This window comes from Caretta caretta, chromosome 12 (assembly GCF_965140235.1).
Source record: "Caretta caretta isolate rCarCar2 chromosome 12, rCarCar1.hap1, whole genome shotgun sequence".
Lineage (NCBI taxonomy): Eukaryota > Metazoa > Chordata > Testudines > Cheloniidae > Caretta > Caretta caretta.
In genome coordinates, this window is record NC_134217.1 from 36,100,719 (window position 1) to 36,112,757 (window position 12,039).

The window sequence follows — 12,039 nt, forward strand, 5'->3', positions numbered from 1 at the left end:
GCCCACTAACACCGATAGGAGCTGCTTCCATCAGATGGGGGAAGCAAGGATGGGGGCTGAACAGTAAGCACTGAGTCCAAATAGTGTCTGTTTGGGGTGTACACTGAAGCAACCACATCTGCAGGTGTCTGAGTCACGGCCTTGGGTGCCAGACCACGCAAGTGTACACGGCCATGTGCCCCAGGCAAAACCATGTCGGGCTGAAGTGAGATAATCGATCCAAAACCAATGGGGAGGTAGGGTCCAAACTGGGAACTAGTATAGTGCCCTTGGGTGCACCTTCAAAAAGACCTGCTTGGGCCCACCGGAGTACCTATGAAACCCAGGAAGTGAGGTTGAGATTAAAGCAGTGGCTAACAGTGTTTGTAACCTCCTCCCTTTCTCTTAAAGGGTTCCCATCTCAGAGGCAGAGCCGAGAAGTGGGACAGTTGCTGAGGCCTGAAGTGCTTCCTCAAAAGTTGACAGAGCATAGAGGCCCAGGCACCTGACGGTGGCCCTCGAGTTCTTCAGGCCATGGAGCTTTGTATCCGTCTGCTCCGAGAATGAGGAGCCTTTGAAAGGGCGATCCTCGATCAACTGTTGGACCTCATGAGGTAGCTTCAAGGACTGTAGTCAAGAACATTGCCTCATGGTTACTGCAGAGACCAGTGTCCTTGCCGCCACATCAGCTGCTTCTAGTACCGCCTGGAGTGAGGCCTTGGCAACATTCTTACCCTTCTCTAAGAGGGTAGAGAATTTATGCCTCAGGACTCAAGGCAGGGAGTCTTTGAACTTGGACAAGAAGTCCCACAGATTGTAGTCATATCTCCCCAGTAGGGCTTGCTGGTTTGTGATATGCAGCTGTAGACCGGCTGTCGAATAAACTTTCCTCCCAACAACTCAAGTTTGTGTCCTTCTGTTTGGGGGTAGCGCCCATCTGCCTCCTTGTTGGCCGCCGATACAACAAGGGACCCTGGAGAGGGGTGGGAGTACAGATACTCGTACTTGCTGGCTGGCACATATTTCTTCTCACAGAGAAGAAGAGGTTTGCCACAGGGCCTTGACCAGACCCATTACAGCCTCATTAATGGACAGGGCCACCTCAGAAGGAACTGCTGCAGCCAGAATGTCAACAAGGATGTAGGATGATTCCTTAAGTTCCTCAATCTCTAGCCCCAGGATAGCTGCTATCTGCTTTAGAAACTCCTGATGGGCCCTGAAGTCATCCTGTGGAAGCAAGATATTCAGCCCTGAGATGGCCTCATCTCAGGAGGAAGAGGCTTGTACCGGAGGGAGGAGTTTTTTTCCCTCTTTCTCAGCCTCAACAACATCCATGGGGGCTACATCCTGAATATGGATACTGGGGTTGGTACCGGAGTCGAGGTTCGATGCCGAGCAGGCTAGAGGGAGAGTCCACCTCTCAGAAGCAACTGAGTAAGATTGGCGGGAAGGTGGACCCAGTGGGGAAACCCTCAAGGATTCCAGTACTGCCATTGCATAGGCCACTGTTCACTTGGCCAGGCATCAGTGGGGGACCTGTACTGAGGTCGGGTGGTACACAGGATGGGTGCTGGTGGTGGCCCTTAGGCTGGACGTATGGTTCTACCTCAGATTCAGATGAAGAACCCTCCTGAAGTGAACATGGTGGAGTGGTACCCTCTCAGCCTCCATTCGATGCAGAGAGTCTGGACACCGGTGGCGGACAGGAGACTGGACATTCTCCCAAACGCTTCAGACAACTGGAGTATAGGTTGCTCCTGGGCACAGGCTTGCCACAAGAGGCACCAGGTTTGAAACCCGTGGACCAGGCATGCCTGGCCCAGCAGCGAAGAGAGCCCCTTGACGGTAAGGAGACTGGGGATCTAACTATTTGCACTAATGCTATTTACAATATATACACTACAACTATACTTAAGACAAACTATGAAACAGAGGCAGAAACCACTGAGAAGAATGCCTTGCCAAAGCAAGAGTTGTTCCAGAAACTGTCTTGAGCAGTAAGAAGGAACTGAGGAGGATGCGGTGTTGGTGGCGCCCCTATACCGGCGCGTAAGTGTGTGGGTCCAGAAGGCACTAAAGCTGGCCCGATAGATACAACTGAGGGAAAAATCTCCAGCAATGGTGCACACGGCGCTCACACACCTAATGTGGAATTGACATTAGCAAGCACTCGAAGAAGAACTAATGGATTTTAAGTTATTGAAACACTTGACTCAAACACCCGATTAAAACAAGCATAATACCCTCTCCAATACTAATACCCTCCAATACTAATACCCTCTCCAAGGCATGGGAGAAATTAGGGGAAGGAGAAGGGCAGTGGTACTCATCCAAGGTCTGCCCATGTGAGTTGCCATTCAGTCTGTTGTGCAGGTGCTCAAATATGGTTGCTTCAATTCCTTGGACTTATGTCCCCCTCAGTGGGGCTCCGATTCCCAACTGGGCTCTACCAGGCTCCTTCTTTAGTGAAGGAAAGAAGTGCCCTCTTCTAAACAACACTCACTTGTGGCACCAAAAGAAGTCACTCCTGTAAATTGTGCAGACGTAGGTATGCGCCCTCTCCTTTCTTACATGAGGAATTAAATTGTTAACAATGACATTTAAAATCACCACCAGCCACCTCAGAGCTACTATTCAAGGCTTACTGCAGATTCATGTAGCTATCACAATCAGTTCACATTCGAGATTTTCTTTGCCACCCTAAACAGATTATTTTTTAAATGAAAATTGAGATTCTGCAGAACAAGATCACAGCTTGAGCGAGGTACCAGCATATTATATCAGCCTGATCCAAGTCCTGCCCCCAGGCATATAATTATGTCACGTTGCGAACTTTAAAAACTAGTAACATACTGTGTTGTGTATTAGAACAATATACTGCGAACAGTGAAATGGTATAATGTACATCCACGGTATGTATTCCTGGGGGAATTCTTCACCACGGTGCCTGCACAGAATACATATGTCCCACAGATTTTTCTGGGCAGAAAATACATTCTGCTGGAGAGGCTCTGCATTTATGTCTTTTGCCCACCAGGGGCTGCTGTGGCACGAGAACAGAGGCAGCCGCCTAGTGGTCAGCAGCTGACAGGGAGAGAGCAGAAGCTGGGTTCCCCACAGAGCCCTGCCTGCGGGGGCCAGGTGAGGCGCCATGGGATACAGAGTGGGATTTAGAGGGGCATTAGGGGAACATACTGGAACAGGGGATGATTGGGAGTGGGGATGCAGGACACATGGAGTCCGGGGGGGGGGGGGGGGGGGGGAGGGGGTGAGTGGTGGTGCAGGGACACAGGCACAGGGGTAGATATGCCTGACTGGGAGAGGCTAGGGGTCAGCCAGAGTCTGCATGGGGGAGGATCCCCGACTCCCTAACAATCCCCTCTGCCCTCCAAAACCCCCACACAAAACTGTTCCATATTTCTCCCACCCATACCCAACAACCCTCCAGGTTCATTCCCAGGCTTTTTCCCAGTAATTACTTCCCTCTCCTTCGAGCCTCTGCACTGCTTCTGAAGGTGTGGAAAATATGGTTATGTACTGTAGTTTATATGAATGATTATTCAAAATTCTGTATGCCTAGTAAGGAATCTATTTGTCAAAAAACACTTCCAGAATTTTTTGTTCTCTATATTGTTAGAGACATACTTGTTAATTCATTTCAAAATACCTGTTAGCAAAATAACTGAAACTATCTTGATTATATTGTGTTATTTTGAAAAATAAAATATGCAGAATTTTAAAATATTGTACACAACATTTTTAATTTTTTGATGCAGAATTCCCCCAAGAATAAAGGTATGGCTAAATAGCGAGCAATTTAATCCAGGGGTAAGTATGTGAAAAATTGTTACCTATAGTCAATTTTCATATTTAGAACAATTTGTTGGTAATTTGTACTTACCGTAAACAGCACAAAAAATCTCTGGTTTTTCTCTCCTACACAATTATTCACCCAGGGGCAGTGATGATCCATCTTTCGAATACATCGCTTGCAAATACTTGGAGGGAGGAGGGAGAAGAGAAAGAAATGGGCACTTTTTATTTAATTTTTTTTTTTAAAAGGATCTTAAATTTCATTGTAGGAAAGAACATGTAGTGTCTCTGAGCCAAAAATTAATAAGCAGAATGTAATGAAAGCTGAAGGGAAAAAAGCAAAAGGTCTTAACTAGTTTTCTTTGTTGTGGTTTACCAATTTAGAGCAATGTTTTTTTCAAAAAAATTTATGCCAAGACTTCTGAGAGTAAATGACTTTATACAAAAGACTTGTTTCATATCCACTAAAATGAATACTGACATGCTCCAAAAAGGATAAGTGTGTACATCCAATCATGTGTATTTTTTATTTTTTTAATAACTATGTAGCTATGAGTACACCATATAAGTAGAGCTTCAATCCTCTCCAGATTCAAGGTAAAAGAACAGCCAAAAGCAATATTTGGCAGAAAGTACCTAGTTCATCGTTCAGATATCCAAACTGTAAATCTGGTTAGGAATATAGAAAAGTTGACCTAATATCTGCAAGAAGGGAGATTTTCAATGTCTCCAGAAATTTTCACAGCTGTTTTACTACCCACACAGCTCCATCAAATATACTGAACGTGTGCACCGTCAAAATGCTTCAGAGAACAGTCTAAACTTCATTTGTAAATGTCAATTCCCTCTCATTTCTCAGAAATAAAATCTAACTATATCATTAAAATTACAAAAGATTCAATCAGGAGTAGCATAGGATATATAACATAAATTCAGATGTAGTATCATCTTTATCCACGGCTGGATTAGTACCAATAGGCTGTTCAACGCATGCCTTCAAATTATATCTGCTTTTTTTTTTTTGGGAGGGGGGGGGGGTAAAAAAGAACAGGAGTACTTGTGGCACCTTAAAGACTAACTAATTTATTTGAGCATAAGCTTTCATGAGCTACAGCTCACTTCATCGGATGCATGGAATGGAACATACAGTAAGAAATATATATACACATACAGAGAACACGAAAAGGTGGAAGTTGCCATACCAACTCTAAGAGACTAATTAATTAAGATGAGCTATTATCAGCAGGAGAAAAAATACTTTTGTAGTGATAATCAAGATGGCCCATTTCAGACAGTTGACAAAAGGTGTGAGGATACTTAACATGGGGAAATAGATTCAATTTGTGTAATGACCCAGCCATTCTATTCAAGCCCAAGTTAATGGTATCTAGTTTGCAAATTAATTCCAGTTCAGCAGTTTCTTTTTGGAGTCTGATGCTTTTCTGTTGTGAAATTGCCACCTTTAGGTCTGTTACTGAGTGACCAGAGAGGTTGAAGTGTTCTCCAACTGGTTTTTGAATGGTTTCAGAGTGGCAGCTGTGTTAGTCTGTATCCGCAAAAAGAAAAGGAGGACTTGTGGCACCTTAGAAACTAACAAATTTATCTGAGCATAAGCTTTCATGAGCTACAGCTCACTTCATCGGATGCATTCAGTTATGATTCCTGATGTCAGATTTGTGTCCATTTATTCTTTTGCGTAGAGATTATCCGGTTTGGCCAATGTACATGGCAGAGGGGCATTTTTGGCACATGATGACATATATCACATTGGTAGATGTGCAGGTGAATGAGTCCCTGATAGCGTGGCTGATGTGATTAGGTCCTATGATGGTATCACTTGAATAGATATGTGGACAGAGTTCTGTTGGACATTTCTGGCAACAGTTCCAAGAAATCTCTCACCACGTCTCTTTGTTAGACCATATAGTACCTAAGGGCTATCAACCAACATTTCTCTTAAAGTTAATTGCAAAAGAATCCAATCAAAATCTCTACATTCTACATGCAAGATAAAACAGTTGTTGCTGCATTTGTTGCTGTCTTTCCCCAAACTGACCATCTAAGTAATACATCTCTTTCATTTTCCTAATTTAATGAGGTGAGCTTGTACAGTTACAGATTTTCTTGTGGAATATGCAAAGAAATTAAATCCCTTCAACTTCAACAGTAATAAATGAATAGTTCTGGTGTATTATGAATAAACATATTCAGACAGATTAATAAAAACAATGGATGTTTGATGGGATGGTTTTAAAACCATCCCAAGGAAGCAACCAAAGTAACACTCAATAAAAGACTTGAATTTAGAAAAATAATGCAATTTTAGAAACTTTTCTCTATTATGTGATTATAATCTCAGTTATGATTCCCAAAAGATAGATTGCTTGGCCTTTTTAACAAGAGCATTTTCCATTCTTATATAGTGTTAACCTACACATACATATCCACCCCAAGCTATGGATGCTGTGAAAGTTGCTTTCCTGATCTGTGCAATTAAATTTTCAATCTTAATGCTATCATAGCATTTCCATAACATTTTCTGGATGAAAAAAAAAGACTCAACTCTTGCTCCTTGAGACACCAAAGTAGTCATGAATACTGACCGAATCATTACCTTTCAATCGAAGGTCTAAAAAGTGCTTTACCATTACAATCTATTTAATAGATAGGCTAAGGCAGAGATTAAGACAAATAAAGAGCCAGTTACAGAGGAACTTGGGCGACAGATTTCCAGGAACGAGGCTAGGAGATGCACTTCTTGGCTCCTGTTCTACTGTCTCATGACTAGACAATGCCTGTGTCTATCTGTAACATCTGACCTGAGCTTGCCAAAGTGCAGGAAAGTAAAATTGCAATCTTATGAAAATAATACAATCATATTGCTTAAAGAAAACACTTAAAATTGAAATCATCAAAGGCTCTGATCCTCACAAGCACCATTCCTTACAGGCCAAGTCCTTGTTAGGTTTAAAAACAAAAAGGCATTGGAATACTGTGTATAAAGAACACGTATGAAGTCTCAACTGAATAGACTCCTCTCCTCTCGCGGGTAGATAATTTAACAATGATTACATATTTACATGGAACTTTTCCTCCCCACTCCACATACAAAACCAAAATCCACATCTAAGATAAGAACAAGATTTGAGCTCCAAGACAGACACTTTATAATGGAAGTGACTTCTCAACCATAACCTTGCCACAACTAGAGTGACAAAACAGACAATTTATATCAACTGCAGATTTTTTTTACAGTCATTTCCATAATGATTTGCATTTTACAGTTCCAACAAAAGTCCAGTCTCATCCTTTAGGTGAGCAGAAACTGTCAATATATTACAGAGCTGGATATGCCTTAGAGAGGTGCTATTAAAAACATCTGTTAGTCTCTAAAGTGCCACAAGTACTCCTCGGTTTTTTTGCTGATACAGACTAACACAGCTACTACTCAAACATTACACACATGTAACTCTGTGTATATAAACATGCATACACAGTATACAAATATTTACAAGTCACTTAGCTACATAGAGACAGACATATGTAAGTTCGTCTTTCTAGTGGTTGAACATTACGGGTGCATCTAAAATGCCTTCAAGCTAACAGGAACAGAGTGGATTTAAAGAAGATAGATTTACTGTACTTTTTACTATACTTTATGCAACATCCTAATCCAAGATTATGATAATCACATCTTTCATAACTCAGAACAGTCTCCAGTGAACTGAAGAATATTTAATTGGTTTAATAAACTTGTTTATGCATGCTGCTTAGGGGAAAAAAACCAACCAAATAGTCAATCTACATGCTCAGGAATGTGTCATTTTGAACAGACCTCTTCAGAACTTTCAGGAAGCGCACACATTGAGGTGACCATTTCAAATGTACTTGTAATGAATGTCTTAATTTAAAATGACTCTTGTAACCGGAACAAAGTAAGACCAGTATATAAAAGATTCAAGTTTGTTTGTTTTGTTTTTTTTAAATTTTTAGCTAAAGGAGTAAATGATAAGAGGAAACACTTTCTGCTCTACAACAAAATTTACCGAATAGCAATGAAATCCTTTAAAACTTTTAGGCTTATTCCTTTCTTCCCTGCCTCACCTCAAGGTTTTAGATCTATTTGATAGACAAATATACACACAGTTCTGTAGTACAAAGTCTGCAAAACTTTCATTAAATCAAAGTAAGGAACCTGCAGACCATGTTCATTAGTTACTTTATACTCTTTTTAGAATTTTATTTTCAAATACCTTCATGAAGGTTCACTTTAAAGAAAATAATGGTATACCTGCAATGATGTGCACGTTCTGGTTTGATACTACAGCATTTTGGACATTTGTAGATCACTTCCCCAGGTTTCAGCTGCAAACTCTCCATGTATTCTTTAGTGGCATTTCCTTTTGGTACAGCCCCCTAAATATTTAAAATGGAGGGAGAGAAGAAATCATCTTAAATTAGGAAAGATACCGCTTTTTAAAGTCACCTTTTTAACTGCAGATTTGAACAGGTTTGACTAGTCAACATTAACATGGAGTGTATTGAATATAAAATGTTTTTCACACTAAGCCCATTTTAGTGTACAGACATTATTTTCCTCCGATAGGAAACTACACTCAGCGTCTTCCAGAGACACCACGACCCATTAGTGCCAGTTCAGTTTCAAATGAACTACCACAAACGTGAATAGAATCCATGATCTTTCCCTACAAATGTCAAAAGGGCAGTCAGCATCTTTGCTTAAAGTTGAAAAGATTTCTTGTAAGTGAGCAAATCAGGAAAGGGACATGCCTCCTTTCAGGTACATAAAGTAGGTTAACTATTCTGAGGCCCAAAAGCTAGGGCAATCAGCTATTGATGTTACTAAGGGCTTGGGCTACACTTGTGAGTTAGAGCGCATTAATGCAGCCCTGGACGCCCTAGCTCACTACCCGTCCACACTGGCAAGGCACGTAGAGCGCTCTGACTCCACAGCCAGAGCGCTCCTGGTACTCTGCCTCTGTGTGAAGATTAACGCTTGTTGCACCTTGGCTGAAATGCCCGGGTGTCAGCGTGAACGAGGTGTTGCATTACTGCACTCTGATCAGCCTCTGGAAACGTCCCATAATCGCCTTAAGTGGTCACTCTTCTAATTGTTTTTGAATCTCTGCAGGAATGCGGAAATGCCCTTTCAAAGCTCCATTTTTGACAGCGGGCTGCTTATCTGCTCTGAGACAAAGCAACCATTAGTGTGGAATGCTGTGTGTGAGAGGGGGAAACGGGCGGGGGGGTGGGCGGGGAAGGGGTCTGCTGCTGTCTGAACTTACAAGACAGCATGCTGACATGTTCTCAGCCCCCCAAAAACCCACTCTCTCTCCCCCCAAATACACACAACACACTCCCTGTCACACTCCACCCCACCCCCCATTTGAAAAGCACGTTGCAGTCACTTGCATGCTGGGATAGCTGCCCATAATGCACTGCTCCCAATGCTGCAAATGAGGCCACGCCAGTGCGCTTGAAGCTGTCAGTGTGAACAGACTGCAGCGCTTTCCCTACTGTGCTCTTCGAAGGCTGGTTTAATTCAAAGCTCTCTACATCTGCATGTGTAGCCATGCCCTAAGAGGCCCAGAGTGAACCAAGAACAGTCTGAAAGCTTTTGCTTTGGATTGTCTTGCCTTTAAGGGTTTAGTCAAACTGCTAGAATGAAATCAAAAGGGTTTATATGAAGGAAGTGGGGAGTGTCTGTTAGAAGGGCAAAGGTGTTACATGGTAATAATTCACTTAGGATCCCCTCCGCCCAGTTTTCTAAAATGGGGAATGTGCTGCCTGTTTTTTTGTTTGTTTCTTTTTTTACACTCAGAACACTGTAATGCAAGGCTGATTTTCTGGGTGATGGTGGAGAAGTATCAGGAAAAGAGTAGTTGTATTTGGAGCCTGGAGTTATTGTCAGACTTTGCAATGTTTGTGATTCTCATTTACACAATCTAGCAAAAAGACCAGGTTACTTAAATGATTTAAGGAAGCTCTTCTGGAGAGAAGACTGAGCTCTGCCAGATTTTAACACAGGAATGGGTATTTCCCTCCTGTTTGCTAGGAGGTAATTTCCACTGAAGCAGAATGTTTTGTCAACCCATGTCCACACCCCAGTGTTTCACATTCTATGGCTCCTCTTCGCTGCAGTATTAACTCAAGGTATAACACAGCGCTTGCCTTCACTACTGGGGTAAGTCGACTTATGTTATACTACTCCAGCTATGTGAATGGAGTCGACGTAGCTTAGGTCGACTTACCCTGATGTCTTCACTGTGCTGCATTGATGGTAGGGGCTCTCTGGTCGACTTACCTTACTCTTCTCGGAGAGGTGGTGTACCGGGGTTGACTGGAGAGTGCTCTGCTGTCAATTTAGTGGGTCTTCATTAGATCCACTAAATCAACCCGTGCTGCATTGATTGCAGCAGCACTGATCTCCCGTCCCTGTAGTAAAGACCAGCCCTTACTGTTGCTCCTAACCAGACTCCTGTTGCATACAAAAAGCTCTAGCTCGAGTTAAGTGATTCGGTACACTTGAGCTAACTGGCCCATCAGGGGGCATGTTGATGCTGGAGCTAGTAATGCAGAGAGGACTCCACAACTCTCTGCTGCGCAAACATTGTTTATGAGCGTGACCATTCTCATTCAAGTTAGGCAAAATGGAAGTAACATTACACTGAAGACCAAAACCTAAGAGATGATTTAGTTAGTTCTAGAGGGATCCAAATTTGTAAGAAGAAAAAAAAAACACCTCCTGCCTCTTTTCCGCTAATTTCATTCATTCATAAGCATAACTATCAAAATGTACTTGATCTCATGTCTTTGCCATTTTGCCGAATTAATGAGTAATCACAAATAAAAACAATACTTGATTCCAGTTACAAACATTGGAGAGATTATGACTTTTATAATCTCAAACTGTAGCCCGTTTACTTTTGATTAAATTCTCATGGTTATAAGGTAATAAAATCTATTTGTCTTCAAATGTAACTTTATACTTCTTATGAATTTTGAGAGAGACTTTATTCTAATTTTCCTTTACTCCTATTTAACAGTCAACAGTTTCTACTACACAGCTTTTTTTTGGGGGGGGGGGGGGGGAATATGGCAAGTACATTAAGTGAAACAGATTAAGACATACCTAGTCTATAAACAATATCTTGGCTCTCAAGGTCTTAGGTATTTTTAATAATCAGTGCTTAACACACCCATAAACACACTAACTGGTTCTTCAAGAAGGGTTTGTTTAAATGCATCTCATTGGCTTCAAGAAAGAATTTTTCATCACTGGGTGTGGGCTCAGAACTACTCAGGCACTAGCATGCTTTAATGAATTGCCAAAATCACTTCTTGGATAGGTCCTACCCCCACCCAATAAATACTCTCTTTTTGTATATGAACTGTAACAAATCCAATCCAATCCAGTTTACAATACCAATTCAAAACTTTAATTTTATGTAGACTGGGCTTGCTTACTAACAGAACTTTGGAAATTAAGTGTGTTTTAAAACTGAGCAGTGAATACTTGCTATAATGACTGATAAAAAGCTGCAAAGACCTGGACTGGCGAGGATCATTATAATCTCAATTTAACATTTCTGGATGAAGTGGTCCACTCCAGTATTTAAGCAGTGAGATTTTACCACGACACTGCAAATCCCATAGGCTTCAATCTAGAGCTGAGGCACCTTTAAGATGTCAGTGTCAAGGCTTTTATAGCAAGATGTTCATTACTATTTCTAAGGATGACATTTTATACTAAACGCTAACTTGCCACCAGTTCCACCACAAAAGAGTTAACCCAGAAATTGAAGAATATAATTTTAGACAACTAGTTATAAGCAAAACTGCTATTAATCTGGAAATAGGTACATTGTTATAGCAATAGTTGAAAATACACCATTTAGGCTGCCATAAGCTATTACTATGAGCGTTGACAGAAATGTATTCTAAAATGTATTTGCATATATTAATTCAAATTTTGTGTAGCAGTAAAACTGTGGCAATTTGTAATTTTTACCTTGCAGAAACATTTTCGGTAGCAAGGAACAGCCTTATTTACCAGTAAATGCCACTTAACTACATCAAAACCATTTAAAGATTGTGAAGATGTAACTGCTTAATTTAGTTTTCATACCAAGATTTCCAAAGTAATTTTAGATTTTTGTATGTACTCTGTATACAAACTATATATTTTAAAGTTGTAAGAAGCTTGACTTTAAGTAGTCATACTGT

At 41.3% G+C, this 12,039-nt stretch overlaps 1 protein-coding gene across 1 annotated transcript in view; it reads right to left on the bottom strand.

Moving 5' to 3' along the window:
• Positions 1 to 12,039, bottom strand: part of ZDHHC7 (zDHHC palmitoyltransferase 7) — a 40,338-nt gene that overhangs the window by 9,946 nt on the left and 18,353 nt on the right. The window contains exons 4-5 of the mRNA XM_048870815.2: positions 8,084 to 8,208; positions 3,881 to 3,977 (exon numbers count right to left, since the gene is read on the bottom strand). Coding sequence (XP_048726772.1) covers positions 3,881 to 3,977; positions 8,084 to 8,208 — 222 coding nt within the window. The remainder of the gene's footprint in view (positions 1 to 3,880; positions 3,978 to 8,083; positions 8,209 to 12,039) is intronic.